We start from the raw sequence: 20,146 nt of genomic DNA, 5'->3' as shown, positions 1-20,146 counted from the left end.
AGGCACCTGTGCTCCTTCACTGAGTCAGAGGACAGGAGTATGGAGCTCAGCAGAGGGGTGGCAGCCCCAAGGTCACACAGAGCCCAGCCTGGTTCGGGGTCCTGCCCAGGCCATCTGTGGCTGATTGCGTTTCTGGGGCGGGGCACAACACTGTCACCTGTCCCGGGGGCTCCTGAAGAGCAAGAGCTGGCCTCTCCCACATCCAGGGCAGTTTAGCCCCTGTCGACCTGGCCGGCAGGTGACGAGCCCCAACTATGACAGTAACAAGATGCTGTGAGACTGTGGGGAACTCAGGGAATGCCATGTGGCTTCTACCTGAATCCGCCGGACACTTGGCCTTCACCTGAGTCCACCTGTCCAAGACCACCATGCTGAGAGGCAGCCCCACCTTCCAGCCACCCCACCCCACAGGCAATGCACTGGGGAACCTGCACCAGGGACAGCTCCCAGGAGCTCCGCAGTCACTCAGCAGTGGAAGACTTGGCCGGCCAAGCCCTGCCCAAGCCAGGCCCACAGAACCCAGGGTCATTTGTCATCAGGTCCAGGGTCATTTGTCACCCAGCACTCTTCGTGTGACAGGGGCATGTGACTCTCTGAGGCTGTTTCCTGGTGTGGTGGATCGTCCCACCACCTCCCACAGTGGGCAGAAAGTTACTAGGATCATGGACACGTCCTTACACAGTGGCCTCAAGAAGCAACTTCTCCTGTCACCACCTCATTGCTATCAGTTTACCATGAAGACAAAATAGCCGTGTCCCACCTAGAGGCAGCTCACATGACGATGCAGCCCCAGAGGGACACAGCCCCACCCTGTCAGGCCCCCATCAAGAGGTGACAACAAAGCCAAGCCCCCAGTGCTGGTGCTGACGTCCATCCGTCATTTCAGCAAGAGCGAGACGGACGGCTGTGACCTTCAGGGGGCTCCAGTCACACCACCTGCAAGTGGACTTACTCTTAAAAACTGCCCAGAAATTTTTGGATATTTGAATTTCAGCGTAGAAGACAACATGGTATTCAAGTCGGTATTCAAGCCCCATGAAAACACTCCTACCCTTTCACCAGGACACGGCACCCTGGAGAGGAGGACTTGAGGTAAGAGGACCAGGCAAACGGACCTCCACGAGGATGCTCATCCCGTCTTAGTCTGCTCACCAGAAGCTGGAAGCCTGGGACACGGGAGTCCTACAGGAGGCGAGAAGCCCTCCCTGTCCTCCCCGCCCCACCCCCGGGATCTGCCCCTGCAGGCCACGCTGCCCTGTTGATCAAGACCTGGACAGGAGGCTCAGCCTGCATTCCCCTGGCGCCCCCAGCCCAGCAGCCCCGCTCTGCCTCCTTTCCCCGCAGCTCCAGGTGCCTCAGTAGGGTCTCCCAGCCTCTGCTACAAGTGCCCACACACCCTCCTGTCCCTCATGGCCCCTCTCCAAGTTCCCAGGACCTCTGGTCACTCTCAGTCTCCTCTTCTTCCCCTGCCTGGATTGACTGCACCATGCCACCCGGGATCTCCAAGACCTGCCGGCAGACAGGGACCACCCGCTGACCTTCCTCTGAGCCTGCTCATGAGGTCCTTCTTGCCGGGGACACCCTGCTCCCTGCTCCCCAATGGCTGGGCAGCACTGGCTGCTCCTCAGCCACTGTCACAGTTTTAGTGTCTCTGACCTGCCCCAGGATGGATGGGGCCACGGCACCCCTGCTCATCATACTGCGTTAGGACCACGGTCAGTCACAGAGGGTCTAGGGAGTGGGCTGCACCCCATCCTCCTTCCTGCACCCCATCCTCACCCAGGCCACACACAACACTAGCTGATGCATGGTTCCCTAAGTGACCACCGAATGAGTAATCATCTCTGTGTGGTGGAATACTACACAGCCAGAAAATCATTGATGGTGTGTCAGATGTTTTAAATGATACAAAACTATTTATATTGCAATCTGGGGGCAGTTACAAAATGTGAGCAATGTTTCTGGGACAATGAAATCAGGATGCTACCCTTCTGCATTGTCAGGCATTTCTGTACTGACATAAAATAGAGAAATGTGACTAAAATTGTCTCACAAGGAGCACCTTAACAGACATCCAACTTAGCTCCTGAGTTCGATGACCTGGGACACAGGATGAATTACGTGTTCACCAAAGCTTTAGTGAAGGGTCTTACTGCTCTTCGGGGCTGTATAACATGATGGTTGTTTTAGCGCCTTTCGCACTGAGAGCTGGTACAGGGACCACTCTGACTCAGCCTCTGCCTCCATCAGTTCTGTCCACGAGGGGCTGTTCCAAAGCCGACAGCCGGGCCCAGGTCTACACTCTGACCAGAGATGGGGCAGCTGAGTCCCCCACAGCGATCGTGGGCCACCTAACCATGTCCACAGCAAGGGACTTGATGATGTGACGCTCTGAGCTGTGGCCTCAGTAGGGAGAGACCGCAGCCTCCTGGAGTTGGGCATAGCTGCAGCCTCCTGCACCAACAGGCGACGTACGCAGCAGTGAACACTGCTCCTCTGGAATGCAGGCGCTAGGTCTGGACGTGGGGTGTCCTCCAAGGGCTCCTGTATGAGACCACGCAGGGCTTTTCAGAGGTGGGGATTGTGGGGGGTACACTCATAGTGGATTAATCCACTCATGGATTAATGGGTGGTGTTGGGCAGGTGGGGTGTGGCTGGAGGAGGTGGATCCCTGGAGACATAAACTCTGGGGTTTATGTCCCGGGTGAGCAGAACTCTCTCTGCTTCCTGTTGCTGTGTCCTGTTTCCCTCCACCACGCCCTTCCACCACCACGGCCTCGGCTCAGGCCTCCGCTGACCAAGGACTGAACTTCGGGAACATAACCAGTAACTTTCCCTCCTATGTGCTGTTCTTGTCATGTCTTTTGGTCACAGCAACAAAAAAAAAGCTGACTAAAACAGAGGGCAAGCGGTTTGTCCTCCGCCTGGAAGTGTAGGACAGTAAAAGTCACCTGCAACGCAGCCGGAACGGCTCGAAGCCATGTCAACAATCAATGAAGAAATTTACAGTCGTCCTGCGTCCTCTAAAACGTTTTCTGAAGACATTAAAAGCCCTCTTACCGACTGTTATAAATGCACAGGGAAATTAAAAACGAGAAATGGTGTTTATTCAGGACACTGCAATTCAAAACGCCGGGGAGAGGAAGAAATCCAGTGCTTCTGCCTTTACAAGACTCCAGGCAGGCGGAGAAGGCCCTCCCTGTGCCTCCGGGTGCCGCTAAGTTGGATCAGTGTCCTCAACTGCGTCCCCTGTGCTTTGGACATCGGGCCACATCTTCCAGCGGTCCTTGAACACAGCACCTCCACCCTCTGGGGTACAACCACTCTCTTCACATTTGAGGGCTAGTCCCTCGTCTCACAGCTCCTCTGGCTGCAGATGAGCCTCAAGAAGGACAGAAACTTCGGCGTTCCCAGGAGCAGTGGCTTTTTCTGGACTTCCACTTACATTCAGTTACGAGTCCTCTTCCAGAGTCATCACTTTTATGTTCCTTGTGGGTTTATTCTGTTTTATTTTTTGCAATGCCAGGAATCCACCCAGGACCCTCATACATGCCAGGCTAGCGCTCTACCCCTGAGCTACAAGCCCCACCCCAGCATTATCACTTCCTGTCTTTGCTGAATGCCATCCTCATTGGCCAATTCCTCCTCTCAGTTGTCCGTATTTGTAAAAAGGCGTGTGTTTATCACTGGGAATGTCTTAGTCCATCTGTGCTGCTATAACAAAACACCATAGCTGGGGTGACTTATAAAAAAACATGCTCATTTCTCACAGGTCTGGAGGCCGAAGTCCAAGGTCAAGGCAAGGCAGAGTCCCTGTCTGGTGACGACTGCTTTCTGGTTACAGTCGGTGTCTTTTCCACTGGATCCTCATGTGGCAAGGGAGAGAAGAGCTCTTTGGGGCATGAATCCCGCTCACCAGGGCTCCACCCTTACAACATAATCACCTCCCAAAGGCCCCCCCACCCCACATGCACTCTCACAGCGGGGTCAAGGTTTCAACATGAACTGTAGGGGACACAAGTCTTCCATCCATTGTAGGGAGACAAGGAAGCAACACAGCTTTACATTTGCTGCCTGTGGATGAATGAACACCTGCCGAGACCCTTGGCAACAGAAGTGATCTGCTCATGTATCACCACATGCATCTGTTCTTTCCTTGGTGACATGGGGACTGCGGAGCGAGCAGTAGGGGTGGTGCTCTCTGCTGTGACCCGCCGCCTGTCTTGCTAAGTGAAATCCCAGAGGTGCTGCTGGGGTCAGCATTACCTAACTGACCACGGCAACCAACGTCAACACATCCTGGAGCCGCTCCAACTGAAGTTGGCTGCCCTCAGAGACTTTGGCCAGGGGAAGGCAGGACACTTGGTGAAACCCCACCTGCGCTGCTCTGAGACTGGATGGGAAGAGGTGTCATCTGCTGGCTCACTCGGTCATCCAGCCATTCACTGGGCATCTGCTGGGTGTCGGGCTGAGCTGGGTATGGAGGAAGATGACAGGACCAAGCAGACATAATGTCTGCTGACTTGGTGGGGACAACACCGGCCCCCGCAGTAGCCAGAGGCAGGTCTCGGGGTTCAACGTGGGGAAGGCCTGAGGTTCGGTATCTATTGCTGTGTAACAGCACCTTGAATAAAATGACTCCCAGCAGAAACCACTTACTGTTTTGTTCATAAATCTGCCATCTGGCTGGGTTTGCAGGGGCACTTCTGCAGGATCCATCTTTAAGATGGCCTTGGCTAGCAGGGTGGCACTGGCTGTTGGCTGACAGCTCTCCACAAACTGTTTGGGCTTCCTCACAATGTGGTGGCTGGCTTCCAAGACCAAGTGTCCCCCAAAGAGTAAGGCCTGGTCCTGTGTTGGCCTGTTAATGACCTGACCTCCAAAGCCACACAGTGTCACCTCCGCCATATTCCAGCGGTTCTTCTCATGACTGAGGAATGCACAGATCCATCCTCAGCAGACAGCAGAGTTTTGAACCACAGAGGTGAAACTGACATCTGATCACATAAAATTAAACACCACCAGAGGTGAACAACAAACCAAGGGGCCACCTCTGTGACACAGATGACCAAGGATGTAGAAAAACAAGCAAAGAAAGTGAGAAACTCACAACCAAATGAATACCATGGCCAACCAGCGTAAGTGAGGCAGCTGAACCTCACTGAAAGATGATTCAGAAGCACACAGCTTGCCGGGAGTGACAGCACACAGCTACCCGAGAATCCCAGAAACTCGAGAGTCTGAGGCAGGAGGATCACAGGTTTGAGCAACTTAGCACCGTCTTAAAGAAATAAAATAAAATAAAAAGGGTTGGGGTGGAGCTCAGTTGTGGAGTGCCTGCCTAGTTTGAGTGAGGCTCTGGGTCCAATTCCCAGTAGTGGAGGGAGAGAAAAGAACGCAAGGACCTGAAGAAACACTTCTCAGAAGATGATGTTCAGTCAATCAACAAATACATGAAAAAAAAAATTCATCATCACTAGCAATTAGAGAAATTCAAATTAAAACCACTCTAAGATTTCATCTCACTCCAGTCAGAATGGCAGCTATTATGCATACAAACAACAATAAGTGTTGGCGAGGATGTGGGGAAAAGGCACACTCATACACTGCTGGTGGGACTGCAAAATGATGCAGCCAATATGGAAAGCAGTGTGGAGATTTCTTAGAAAATTGGTAATGGAACCACCATTTGACCCAGCTATCCCTCTCCTCGGTCTATACCCAAAGGACTTAAAAACAGCATACTACAGGGACACAGCCATATCAATGTTTATAGCAGCACAATTCACAATAGCTAAACTATGGAACCAACCTAGATGCCCTTCAACAGATGAATGGATTAAAAAATGTGCTATATATACCCAATGGAATATTACTCAGCAATAAAAGAGAATAAAATCATGGCATTTGCAGGTAAATGGATGGAGTTAGAGAAGGTAATGCTAAGTGAAGTTGGCGAATCCCAAAAAAACAAATGCCAAATGTTCTTTGATACAAGGAGGCTCATTCATAGTGGGGCAGGGACGGGGAGCATGGGAGGAATAGACGAACTCTAGATAGGGCAGAGGGGTGGGAGGGGAAGGGAGGGGGCATGGGGTTATTAATGATGGTGGAATATGATGATCATTGTTATCCAAAGTACAGGTATGACGACATGAATTGGTGTGAATATACTATGTATATAAGCAGAGATATGAAAAACTGTGCCCTATATGTGTAATAAGAATTGTAATGCTTTCTGCTGTCATATACAAATTTAAAAATTTACATGAAAATAAATAAATAAGAAAAGAATGCAGCTTATTTTACTGTTTTATGGGCAAATCTGAATCCAGCAAGGCTCTGGGGAAAGGTTCAGACACTGCCGGCTTGGGGCATCAGGAGAAGCTGGTGTCAGATGAGGATCCTCTAAAAAAACAAACCTTTAGGAGCAGCAATTCCACTTCCCGTGGAGGGAGCCAAAGATGCACAGTCAAAGACGCCCTTCACAGACCAGCCGTGACCCTGAGCAGACAGACACTTCCTCAATCCACCAACGTGGAAGTGACTTAAATGCCTATGAGGTGCACTCCACAGTGATGATGGGGTCCCTCGAATTCATTTGTTGAAGCCTTAACCCGCAGGACCTCAGAATGTGCCCATATTTGAAGATATGGGCTTTATACAGGCCATTAAGGTAAAATATGCTTGCCTGAGTGGGACCTAATCCAACATAGCTGGTGTCCTTGGAAGGACACAGACACAGAAGGAAGACCATGGGACCCAGGGAGAAGACGCCATCTGCAAGCCAAGGAGAGAGGTCTCAGGAGGAACCAACCTTGCCAACACCTTGATCTCGGATTCTCAGCGTCTGGAATTGTGAGCTAATAAACCTCTGCTATTTGAGGCCTCTGTTTTCTGGTACTTTTTAATGACGGCGAGCAGCCTAGGACAAGGGGCTCTGCATTTTATAACCTGGAAACTATCCATAATGTTGTTAAGGGAAATTTTAAAGCAATGCAAAATAGGATGAGCACACAGTACATGTCTGAACAATATTTTTGTGAAGGAGTCAATGTAGAAATGGATAGATAGCAGGTAGATAGGCTGTCTGCACCTAGGCAAATAAAAATAAGCCAAATATTTTCAGTGGTAGGATTTTCTTTTTCACCTTTTCTCTATATATATTTTCTAGACTTCCTACAATGAGTGCATTTTTTTTGTGTGTGTGTGTGTGTGTGGTAAAACAATAAGCCAATACAAATCACACTACTTTCAATGAGGTGGAGAGAATGTCCTGTGTGTTCCACCATGTCGACAGGATGAAATACAAATTCCTTACAGTGCTTCCTCCCTCCCAGCTCCCCTCCTCTCCTCCTCTGAGCACCCCTCCCTCACACACCCTCAAGGCTTCACAGGCCCACAGGGTCCCCAGGAAGGACGCCCTCTCCAGAGGTGCCCGCCTTGACCCCCTGAGACCAATTCCCACTACTCCCTTCCTACCTGACCTGCCTGGGCTCAACTCATTGGCTTCCAGGATTCAGATCAGTCATCACCTCTCCCAGGAAGGGTCCCTGAACCCCATAGCCAACGTGCAACTCTCCACTCTGGTCCCTGTACAAGGGGACACTCGAGGGTCAGGGGTTGAATCAGGGTGTCTTCCCTGCCAGATTCTCAGCAGGATTCTTTTAGACCAAAAAGTGACGGTTTGTTCTGCTGGGTCATGTGGCAAAGATGACTAGCTGTCCACAAGGATCATCTGTTCCATCTGTAGAGCTGTCCCTGGGAGCCCAGCCAGGGACAGCATTTCCCAGCTTCCCTTGCAGCTGGGCAGGCCATGTGACTAGCTCCGGCCAATGGCATTGGAGGGAGGCCCCAGGAGGCTCTTCAGGGCACCTTCTCCACTCTCTCCCAAGGAACAGAGAGGGCAAGGCAGCTGACAGGTGGAAGGGCCCCCGGCCACTCTGGGGACAAGTCTGCCACCAACTGGGACCAGCCGCGGTGGACGGTAAAGACTTCGCTGGTATCAAGCCACCGGCTCCTGGGTTTCCCCACAGCAGGTGCTCACCAGCAGCTGGAACAAACTGTCCTCCGCAGCCACCTCCCCTCTGGGGAGGCTCACAGGGCACATGCAGGCCAGTCCAGCCCCCCGTCTCCCAGCCAAGCAGGAGCGGGAGCGGCTGGCAGGGGCTCCAGGTCTCACTGCCCCATCCTCAGCTCGGGAGAAAGACAACCTGCCTCTGGTGTGTCAGCCCCAGCTCATCCTCGGGTCACCTCACCAACACAAGCTGCCACTCTGAGAAGAAGGCGGGCCTCCCCCACCCCACCCAGGGGCGGCCCAGCGGAGCAGGGAGGGGGTCCAGGGTAGTGGGGGCCACCCCGGTCCTGTTCCCCAGGAGGGAAGCAGTCACCATCAGCCTCCAAGACCCTTGGGGCCTGGGTCAGGGCAGTGGAGGGGGCACTGTCCTTAGAACATAAGGAAGAATGTCACCTGCAAGTCAGTGGTCTGAAAATGGGACAGAGAAGTGACAGGTCTCGAACAAAAAGAACTCAAGAGGAAGAAGAACCACAGGCAGGGCAGGGCCAGATCCTGGGTCAGAACAGCCAACAGTAAGAGGGCTGTTGGGACAAGCAGGGGCATTGGTACAACAGACCAGAGTCTAGATGACGAGGAGTCAGCACCCACTCATTCTGTGAGGTGAGTAAATGGGGTTTGGCTGCGTAAGAAAAGAGAAGGGCCTCATGTTCAGGAATGCCTGGTGGCATGAGGTAATGACGCCCAGCTTACATTTACTTAAAAACTCTCCAGCCAAATGCAGGAAGTACAGAAAAATCTTGATTGCAGCGGAGTTAACAGCAATTTAGAGTATTATTTTTCTCTACTTTTACATATGTGAAAAGTTTCGTGAAATAGTTTTTTGGATTTTTTTTAATTCAAAAGTTAATAATAAAAGTAGCTCCCTTTCCTTCCAATTCCAGTGTGGTGTGTACATTATTTCATTTAATCCTGGCTGAAAGCCTAGGTAGTTGGCCATTCTCTCCGCTTGGGAGAAGAGGAAACTGGCTCAGAGGCTGAAGGAGCTGCCAGAAGAACACAGCTGTGCCGAAGCCGAGCCCAAGCCCCAGCTTCCAGCAGCCGCAGCCTAGGGTATCCACAGGGACTGGCGGGGAACTGGGAAGCCAGGCTGACCCCAGGGTCCTTCAGGCCTGCAGTTGGAGATCCGGTCCCTGCTTGGGGCAGCCCACACTCCCCAGCCAGAGCCTGTGGACAGCCTTTGTTCTGCATCAATGGGTCATTTAGGGCAGGATCTAGAAGACAATGGCCCCCACTGTGCAAGGCTCCTGGGCAGCACAGCAGCCCCCTGTGCCCTGCTCCCTGGGACTGCATGGCAGGCAACTGGCTCCTGGAAACAGGACAGGAAGGAGCTCAGACGCTGTCAGGGTGAGCATCAGGCACTCCACCAGGCTGTTCCAACTGCCTGGAAAGCACTAGAAGGCTGTATCCTAACACCATCACTCTAAACCTGGGGACTGCACGCACCCTCCAGCACCTCCTGTCTCCTGTAGACCACCACCCACAGCCCACCACCACACACCTGTGCGCTGGAGAGGAACTCTCCCCATGAGCCCAAGACCGAGCCAGGCAGACTGGGTTCAAATCCTCAAACCCTCTAAACACAGTGCATAATCAGAACTGAGCAGGCCACTTGCCCCTGTCCTGTTGTCCCAGCTACTCAGTGTGGGGTAAGGACTGCAGGTTCCGCAGGCAGATGACCCAGCTCTGTCATTTTACAAACCATGTGAGACTAGGTAAGTACCCACACCTCAGATATAATGGGGTACACAGACTATGTATTCAATAAATGGTTACTCATAATAATGGCTGTTATGTTTCCATTATCATCATTTAATCCTAAGTCCTCATGGGCCATCATTCCTGAGGGCTGACCAGCGAGTTCTGTCTTTGCAGGGCTCAATGGGGTACTATGGGGCTACAGAGTCCTCCTACCATATCAGATCGGCCTGACCCATCACTGATGCCCCAGTCCCCTGGAAAGGAGTCCCCTGGAAAGAAGGACTCCACAGCCCTCCTGCCTCTCTTCCTGCTCTTCGACCACTCAGACTCTGTCCCTGTTCCAATGTCTCATTATTGGTCCCCTAGATGCTGACGAACCTTGGAGCTGCAGCTCTCATCTCCCCCCGCTCTCTCCCCAATCCAGCAACATGGCCTCTTCTGTGCCTTGCAGAGAGTGGGCACTCCATTAATATTTGTTGAATGACTGAGTGAAGGTCATGGCCTAGCTCGTCAACTTGGTGCATCTCGCATATAACGTGACCCTGGAACATAAGGGAAGTCCGTAAATGTGTGTGGAACAAAAAGCCTCATTGGTATTCAGACATAGATTAAAACAAATCTTTTTCATCTATGATGTTTGCAAAGGTCAAACAAATTAGACTATCTAATGCTGCTCAGCTTGCAGCAAAACACGGAAACTTTCTGGAGAATAATTTGTCAGTCTGTATCAAACATTAAAAATGTTTGTGATGTTTACATAAAATTACACTTATAGGACTTGCTCTGAAAAAACACCATTCCAAAGTTAGGGGAAGGGATAGAGCAGGAAATTCTGTAAAAGGACAAAAAGCAACCTAAACATCCAACAATAAGGAGTGAAATTTGAACTACAGCACATCTATACAGCAACAGTACACAGCCAATAAAATGAGGGTCAACCTGCACTGGGGCGGGGCTGAGGTCACAGTTACCCACCTCTCCTAGGACTTGAGAATATATAATATGCTAATATGCACAAATCTGGACGAAAAACATGAACCAGGGACCCTGCATGGATAGCACATTTAAGTCTAGACTCCCAAGTTAAAGGACCAGCGGCCTTTGGGATGGAGAAACAGGGGGCGGGGTCCAGGGGGCGGCAACCTCCAAAGCCGACCCCGCCCAGGAGAGAAAAGCTACTCAATGGATAACAGGCTCTCTCACCGTTTTCATCAATCACAAAAGCCAAGGTGAAGGGCGTGGCCAAGGCAAGGGGCGTGGCCAGGGACCCCACCTCTCCTGAGTTTCAGCAAAGAGGCACAAGGGTATCATGAGTGGGGCCCTGGAAAAGAGAAAATGCGGGATCCTTCTGCCAAAAAGCAAGAAACCTCACTGACTGGTCTAAAATACAGTTTTTTCATCTCTTCCATATCTGTCAGGATGTTATTTATTTCCAGCTTAAGTCAATGGAAATAAAGAGAAAGTAAAAGTTTATATTTTAGAATGATTTTTATTGCCCATCATCTTGTCATGCAATTTCAATTTAAATGCCAGAGCATTTACCCAGAACGTGAAATCACTGAGAGGCACAATTAGTGTTTTGCACATGCGCGTTGTTCTTTCCAGAGCAGAGGCAAGTCCTCTGAGAAATAACTGTTGTATTGGCTCTTTGATACCTGCGGTCCAGCAACACTCTACCCCACTCAGCCCACAGTAGGGAAGGACACAAAGAAGGAGGGCAGAATCAGCCAGTCCATACGTGGATTTTGAAACATCAAAGCCTGGCTCTCCCTGATGGCCCCCTAGGCCGTAGGTCCAGCACCAACTAATTCCCTCCCTGCCTAGCCTGTTTCCCACCGGTTGGGGTAGGATTTGGGCCAGCCCACTTGATGACAGTTCTGAGGACTAGCCTGGACATTGTCATTTATGTAGAGCGCTTATGAGGGCAGCCTGTGCTATGAGTCCTGGGTTGGGCATGCTTGGTATCCCCAGCCATTTAAATAACACAGGGGGCTATGGGCCAGGGAGATCAGAGAGATTTGAAAACTCCAAACAGTGGCAGGTCCCTCATTTGCAAAGATAGGCAACAACAAAGAAGAAACTGAGGCCCGGAGAGACTGTGGCTAGCCAGAGACCACAGCTCAGAGCCAGACTCCACCAGACCCAGGTCGCCAAAATCAGGTCTTGTGGTCACACATCAGGTCACCACAATAGGACCCGGAAGGGGAAAACTGAACTTGGCAACCTTGACTTGGGTGCAGGAAGGGACAAAAGAACTCCAAAACAGAAAGTGAACAGAACCCTGGCTTTTTGTAGAGTCCTCCTGGCTTTCCTGATACCAAGTCAGGGTTACGTGAGTCGGACTTGACTCAAAGGCAGAACAGGAAATGTACAGCTCATGCAACTGGATGCCTAGAGGTGAGGTGGACATCAGGCCTGGATGTCACCATGATCCTGGGTTCTCTGTCACTCTCCACTTGGCCATCGACAATGCCATCTTAAGACTGCTCCCCACCAGGTGCCAACAGAGCTGCCAGCAACCACAGGGATTTGATGTGCTCACCCCACAGAGGGACTGGCTTCCGCAGCCCCCTTTCCTTCCCACTCAGCCTCCAGAACTACCCCACATCCCCTCTGGAACAGTCACTGCCCAGGGGATGAGACTGCCCACCCTTAGACCTGTCAGACCCAGACATGGCCGCAGCCTCTTGCCAGGAACAGCACATGTGCTGCCCAGAGGCAGAGACAGCATGCTGGGGAGTCGGCTGTGACATGACCACAAAGGTGAAACTCCACTGACCCCATCTCTCACAAGCAGCACCCTTTCCAGTGTGGCTGAGGGTGGACGGGAAACCATGGCCTCTAGGGAACAGCCCAGGACAAGTGCCCACAGTGGAACCTGCCCACATGCTGGGTTAGGGCAGGCCGGCGGCCCTTGCTCACCGGAGCCCCCTTCATTTCCTCCCTGCTAACCCAGGATAACAGACAACCTGAATGAGGTTAAGAAGACAGAGGCACGGCCCTTCCTCAGGTGTGAGCAGCAGGTGTCTGCAAGGGGTCGATGACTGAGATGCTCCAGGGAGGGGACACTGACTGTGGTCCCAGCCACACACCATGCTCCTGACATGCCTTACCTGCTGGGCACATGGGAGTCGCTGCTCCTCCTCAAAGTGACCCAGACCCGCCAGGATCCACCTGTGATGCCCTAGCTGAGCTCTTGTGTGGGAACCATGCTGCCTGACCAGAGCCAGGCCCAGCGGAGGACGTGCCTGGCACCTGGTGCCCAGAGAAGGAAGGGTGGGAGGGTTTGGCACATCCAGACCCTTTCAGACTAGCCTAGAAACACCCAGGGAACTCACTCCAAGGCTGAGTATTGGGTTCTGCAGCAAGAGAGAGCACAGCCAGGAAGGGCCCTTTCTGGAAATATTCAGCTTTTGAGAAACATCCTCCTATCCCTGGGTCCCCTTTCCCTAGGGCTCAGGTCTCTCCAATGTCCTCAGTGCTTCCACTTCACTGCTGGCCCTCATGCCCCCCAGTTTTCCGGGTCCTACACTCACACCTAATGATCACAATAACTCTCAATGCAGCTGAGCCCAGCCAAGAGTAAGTAAGTAAGTAAGTAAGCACAGAATCAAAAAACCCCACGCAGTCCAATTCACACTGAGGTGTGAATGACTAACAAGACATAAACTCTTCTCAAGGTATTTAGGATTTCCCAAGGCTTAGGAACCCAGGCAGGACTCCCACTGGCAAAGATGACATTGAATTTGGGACTCAAAGGATGAGTGGGAGATAGTCAGGAGAAACGCAGGAGGTAGGTCTCCAGGTAGAGGAACTGCCAGAGCAAATACTGTGAGGTCAAAAGAAATTGGCAAGTGAAGGAGCAGGAAGTAACCCACGCAGCGGGGTGTCCTGAAGGAGCATGGACCGAGACACCGGGTGGAACAGGAATGTGCACACCTGGTCTTTTTATTTTATTTATTTATTTTTATGTGATGCTGAGGATCGAACCTAGGCGAGGGCTCTACCGCTGAGCCACAGCCCCAGCCCCCCAACACCTGGTCTTTTGCAAACTGAGTCTCAGCATCCACTACTGGTTATGAAATTCTGGTGCCATTCATTAAATGATTCTGATAAGCTAAACACTACAGTAGGCACTTTCTACATTAGCATAGTCACCTCAATAATCTAGTCAGTGACAGAGATCATTTTATTTCTCTCTTTACAAAGTGAGAAAGCAAAGCAACTTGACCAAGGCAGCACAGGAGGTGAGGCATCAGAAGCAGAATTCCAACACAGGTCTGAAGGCTGACAAATCTACGCTGTACCAAATGCAGTCAGGATTCCACAGCATGAAAGTCCAGTTTCCTCTAAGGAGGTCACAATTCTCATCTAATTTTCTCTCAGTCACTGTTACTGTTTCTTCTTGTGGACGGCAGGAATCTGATCTGGCCCCTGCAAGGCCCTGGCACCTCAGCCCTGGGCACTATATATCCTGACATTCTGTCTGAGCCATGGACCAAGCCAAGCCTCAGTGTCCTCATCTAAAAAGTGAGATGAGCGTTATGTGAGACCTTGTGGGAGGCCCTAGCACAAAGTAGGTGCAGACCACACTTTGCCATTGACAATTTGGGGTTCCAAGGTGCTCCTTCCTCCCATCTCACCTGGGCCTCATAGGCAGGGTGGTCTTCTGCACTCTCATTTTACAGGTGGGGAAACTGACATGAGGTGGGAAGAACTCCCCTCAAGGTCACAGGGCTCCCTGCTAGAATACAGCCTGCACAAGGGAGTCTATGGGGGGCAGGGGTGGTCCTAAGGCAGCGACTGCATACACAGGGGCTCAGGAATCATGTAAAAGGAAAAAGGACTCAAAAGCATGGCTTCAGCTCCTACAGCTGAGAATCGGTGGAGTCATCAGAGAGAGAAGCCAGGGGGATGCCAAGGAATTCATGCTGAAAATGTCCTATGAGCTGGGGCCGCGCAGTTGATGTTTAATTACAGCTCAGTCCTGCCTCCCATCCCATCGTCCCCAATATAAAGATGAGAAAACAGAGGCTTCCTCCAGGGAGCCAGACCGGAGCCAGATCCGCGCAGCAGAGGACCTGCCAAGATCCCCTTGCTCTAGAGCCAGGCCGCTCGGGCACCTGCCAGCAACCCGAGGCCTCCTTCAACCCTCTGCCGCTCTTCAGGCTGTGAGCGGAAAGCGCACCCCCAGCACACAGCGGATCCTGGCTCCACCTCACCCATGCAAGCGACAAAGGGCCGCGTTGGCTCCCCGGGGCCTCCCGGAGCCCGGCCTGACAGCGCTGTCCCCCAGCGCGGCAGCCCTGCCTGCTTTCCCCACACCCACCCAGCGGCGAAGCATGACTCAGCGCTTCTCCTCTCCGAGCAGGGAACGCCACCCTCAGCAGCGGTCTGTCCGCCCAGGTTGCACACCCAGCCTCCGCCCCCGGGGTCAGGACGCCGAGCCCGCCTGGCAGTCCTCCGCTGCCTAGTCCCCGCAGGGCTCCGCTCCCTCTCGGCCTCATTTCCGGCGGAGCAGGCATTAGACACCGGCCGGAGGCTAGTCATCGCGCAGGGCCCACACAGGTTCCCCAGCTCCCGCACCGTGCGCACCAGTCCCGCGGGACGAAGTGCCCAGGGCCCTTCCCCCGGGTGCCCATTACGGAGCCTCTTGCTAAAAACACACAAGCACTTCTGCAGCCTGCCCAGCAGCCCCCGGGGGAGATGCACCGCCCTACACTCGGGAAGGTCTCCAGCATGAGGGTCCCCGCGGGCGCAGCCCACTGCTACTCCACGGCCAGGTCTCCCTATCCTCCACCAGGGGTTCACTCCGCTGTCCCCTGGCTTCGCACTGGAGCTGTCCCACCGTTCTCTGGGCAAGGCAGAGCAGAGGGACCCCGGAAGTTACTGCCATGTAAGAGGGGCGCTGACCCTCTGGGTTCCACCAGCTTGGTGTGGGGGTTGGGCTGTAGGGCCAATTTAGGGGGTTTAAATGCAGGGTCTGTCTGGGGTAACCTGTGCCACTTGGGTGGTGGGAATCCTGAAGGTTGGGCCCCGCTACTCCTGTCTCAATATAACTCCCCAGGAATAAAACTCGAGTCCACATCTGCGCCTCCCTCCCAGGAAAGGACCCTGCCTCTGGGGGCAGGGAGAGGCCCGCGGCAGGCGAGCTTCTCCGAAGGGTCTGGCTATGGATTTTTCCTCTGGGCCCCTCTCCGTCTCCAAGGAGTGAGCAGCCTAGAAGATTCTGCGGGCTTTGGATAGGGCTGAAATGGCAAACACGGGGTTTTAAGCCATTACATTTCCCCGGGATTTCCGCATCACCTTAACGGCAGGCATGGCCTTTAAAAAAAAAAAAAAATGATGGCCACGGCCGATCAGGATGCTACCTGGCCAGGGGGTAAAGCTGCCTCCCGGAGGGCGGCGCGGAGGAGGGCGCTGGCCTCTCCCAGCACTGGGCAGCGGGGGCCGGTGCCCTAGGGTTCCCTCCCTCCAGGCCCGGGTCAGGGTGAGGTGGGGTGAAGGTGGGGTGGGGTGGGGTCGGGGGACACGACACACAGCGCGCGGTCCAAACCTTCGGAGGGCATTCGGTGCGACGGCATCCCCACGCCGCGGCCGGCCGGAGGGGGTCTCAGACAACACGTACGTTACCTTCAGTCACATAGCTGTGGTCCCGCAGGAAGCTGTGGTTAATTTTCCGCGTGTCCGTGTCCTCGCCCATTGAAGGCCGTGCCCGGTGCCCTGGGCATGCCCCGCCGCCGCACACCGATGCAATCCGCAGAGGTCGCGCCGGGCGCGCGGGCCATACCGCCGCAGCCTAGCAGGGGCGCGGGCCGCCGGGGCCCCGGAGGGCGGGCATCTCGGCCGCGGGCGGCCGGGACCGGTCGGGGTGGCCGGGGCGGGCGCCGCGGTCAGGCGAGAGCGCGGCGGGCGGGCGGCGGCCGCGGGTTCGGGCGGGCCGGGGCCCGGGCGCGCATCCCGGCCGGCCTGTGCGCGCTGCGTCCGTGCGCCGGCGGCGGCGGCGGTGGCCTGGTGCCGGTGCGCCTGGCTGCGGCGGCGGCGGCGAGGGGACGCGCGCGGCGCTGCGCTGCGCTGCGCCGACCGAGCCGGGGCCGAGCCGGGCTGCGCGGGCTGGGGCGGCCGCCGCCGCCGCTGTCGCAGGCCCCTCCCTCGCGCCGCCCGCTCCTCCGCCCCTGCGGCCGCGCCGCCCGCCACCCGCCGTGCACCCAGCCACCCTGCAGGTGCAGCGGGCGCCCGGGCAGAGGTGGGGCCGCGGTGCTCGAGTCTTCGCGGTGGGCACCTTTGGTGGCTGGGTGCGCCACGGAGGAGGGATGGAAGGAGGAGACTGCCAGCCTGGGTGGGGGCGGGGGTGCTGGTCGGCTGAGCTGTGGGAGGAGGGTCCCTTGGGTGCCAGGTGCTCCAATTGGGGAAGAGACGGCCAACGGATAGGGGGACTAGAAGAGCGGAGGAGGTGGGCAGCTTCGCTGGGCAGAAGGCAATAGAAGGACTGGGAGGGGGTGGGGCGCAGCTGAAGGGGGCACCTGTAGAATGGGAGTCCTAAGGGGGTGGTAGTGGGGAGGACCACAAGCTCCTTGTTTAGTAGAAGAGCGAGTGGATCCGGAAAGTTCTGGGGGCCCTTCCAATAGCACCCTGGCTCTTTGTGAGGAAGCTAGGGGAGGCAGGCCAGCACTTGCAAGGTGAAACTCTGGATGATTCTGCCCAGGGTGAGTTTACCTCCCCCAGGATGAGCCCTGATATCTCCTCCTGCTCACCCCTGTATGCCTACAAGTGAGATCCAGCTGTGGACACCAGCACTGAGGGCGCTCCAGAAACAGGCTGGAGATGTACCTTCCCTCACCCATCTCCCTGCAGAAGGCTTCAGGAGCTTACCTCTCCCTCCCTCCCTTCCTTCCCTCCCCTCTTCCTCCACCCCACCTTTCCCCTCCCTTCTAACTCCTTCCCTCCCTATCCTCCAGTACACTGGACCAGGCCCTCCTCTTTTCTCAAGCTGCCATCTCTTCCAGGCTCACTCTGTGCGTGATGCATGGGGTACAGTGGCCTCATAGGCCTGCTTGGGTGTTCGGCAAGACCTCCTTGGAAAGAGGGGAGAGAAAAGCTGCAGTGTGCCATGGGGGGACAGATTCCATGTGGTCACCAAGACTGAGAGGCCCTGGGGTCCAAGATTTAGGGGCACAGGCTCCAGGTGACCAGCGGGACTGGTCTTGCCCAGTTGTGCAATTATGCAGTGCTCTCTGCTTCTTTCAGCCGGGTTTTGGAATTCCAGAAACATCACTAAAATGTGGTAGAGACAGGAGGGTCCAAAGGTACTGGGTATGGAGGGCAGGCTTATGGGAAACAGAGATGCTGCCTGAGGCATCCTGGTGGGGAACAGGAGGGGGCTTTCACAGCTGAAACTGGGTTTTCATTTCTCAAAATGCCCAGAGGTCAAAGTGCCCAACCTAACACCCTGCAGGTGTAATGGAAAGGCTTGGACACAACAGAGGCCTGGGGGCTCTGCCAGCACCTGCTTGTTGAGCGGCCCAGGACCAATGCCCTGCCTGTCCCAGCCTGGGCTTTTTCACTGCACAGCAAGCTACCACTGCTCTCCCTGGAGCAGAGGGGTGCAGATTAAATGCAGGGACCCTCCACATGTGCTGGTTCCACATCACTCTGCCCACAGGAAGGTGACTGATGTCCACATGGCCTCATACACTGAATGGGGACATTCTCTGTCTCTCACACCTGGTCTGCTCAGGTGTCCCACACTGCACATCCTGAACCAGTACCCATTCTCTGTCCATGTCCTCCTCACCTCTCCAGCTCAGGACAGAAAAAGACACTGGAAGACAGACAGGCTACATTCAAGTCCTAACAACAAGGGAGCTGGGGCTGGCACAACCTCATTTGCAAAAGGGACGTGAGAGGCACAAGGAGGTGCCTCAGAAGGTTGGCATGACTGGTTCATGCTTAGCAGGAACCTGACCTCATTGGTGCTAAACTGTGGTCATGCTGAGCTCCAGCCTCCTACATGTCCTTTACCCTTCCTCTCTGGTCTTGGAGAGATCTCCACACCCACCTTTCCCATCTGTCACTTCTGCCAAAGCACCCAACCCATGCTAACATGAGCCTCACCTGCAGGGATGCCCTGAACCACACTGACACTGAGGCCCACCCGTGCCTCAGTCCATCATGCCTGAGCCCTGCCTGGGACCCCTGAGTTGGTGATCTCCAGACTTGCTGGACCCCAAGGCTCAGCATCAGTCCCCAGGAAGTCCCTCTGAATCCTTTAGATTTCTCCAAGCTGTCTCCCCATTCTTCTGGAGCACCCTCCCCCAATCAGAACCAAGGCCCTCCCTCTGCCTCCTGGCTACCAGCACCCACTCAGTCACAGAATGCACTGCTTCCTCTGCGTCTGCACACGTCTCTGTCCCTCCTGGCTGGAACCTCAGTTCCAGATCCTGCACCCCCCTGCAGAGTCCCCTGCCTTTCACTCATTCACAGTGTGTCTGCTGAGCGCCTGCTCTGTGCACGCACGGCCTGGCACAGGTTAGAGGGGCAGGCCTCCCGTGGCATGAGATGGGCAATGTCCTGAGGAAGTGAGCATGTCCTGGGGAGGCCATGGTGGGTGGAGAAGAGGAGGAAGGAGCTACTGTGGAGACACGTGGCCAGGAGAGGTCCTTTGAGAAGGGAGGGGCGGGACGGCTGTGTAAGGAAATATTTGGCAGCAGCCCTCCAGAGACTCTCACGACTCAGGGCTGAGCCTGCTCGGGTCTCTGCCACAGTCACAGGCCTAGACGGGTCCCTCCCAGTGCCAGCACCTGCCGCCCCTGCTCACAACCTCGGGCCGAAGGACATGTTCACATGGGCCACCGCCTCCTCCCCACCCTCTCAATGCCTCAGCCCCTCCTGCTGGCTTCTGACCACCATCCTCCTCTCCTTCCCGAAGAGAAGCTGGTCCCGTGGGGCAGAGAAAGGCTTCCTGGAGCCAGGGGACACTGTAGCCCCTCTCTTGGCTGCCGCTGGTGGGCAGCCCCACTCGCTCCTCCCCGGAGCTGCTACTCCTCCTGATGGACCCAAGTCTCGTGCCCCTGTTTCCCCAGGATGTTTTAAGTGACATAGAGAACACACAGCCCACCCCCCAATGCCTCGGAGGTGATTAGGGTCAGACGAGGTCACAGGGGGCTTCATGGTGGGATCGCTGCCTTTGTTAAAAAAGACAAGAAGGCTCACCTGCTTCCTCTGGAAGGTCGCTGGGCACCTGGGGAGAGAGCCTCCCTGGGGGACAGAGTGGCCCGAGCCTCGCCTTGGACATCCTGGCCTCCAGAGCTGTGAGAGAGCTTGTCCGTGGTGCCTTGTGAGGGTGGCCCGTTGCACAGTGGAACACTGGGC

The 20,146-nt window shown here is 54.7% G+C and overlaps 1 protein-coding gene across 2 annotated transcripts in view; it reads right to left on the bottom strand.

Annotated features, from left to right (window-relative positions):
- Ppp2r2c (protein phosphatase 2 regulatory subunit Bgamma) overlaps positions 1–16,653 on the bottom strand; it is a 97,695-nt gene extending 81,042 nt beyond the window's left edge. The window contains exon 1 of one of the 2 annotated variants that reach the window (XM_005318980.5): positions 16,409–16,653. In XM_005318980.5, the coding sequence (XP_005319037.1) occupies positions 16,409–16,478 (70 nt within the window). In that variant the 5' untranslated portion in view covers positions 16,479–16,653. Of the gene's footprint in view, positions 1–16,331 lie in introns of both variants that reach the window. The other variant, XM_021722119.3, reaches the window with a different exon arrangement.
- Positions 16,654–20,146: the final 3,493 nt, after the last annotated feature.

Source organism: Ictidomys tridecemlineatus, chromosome 9, assembly GCF_052094955.1.
Source record: "Ictidomys tridecemlineatus isolate mIctTri1 chromosome 9, mIctTri1.hap1, whole genome shotgun sequence".
NCBI lineage: Eukaryota > Metazoa > Chordata > Mammalia > Rodentia > Sciuridae > Ictidomys > Ictidomys tridecemlineatus.
This window is presented reverse-complemented; position numbering and strand designations above follow the sequence as displayed.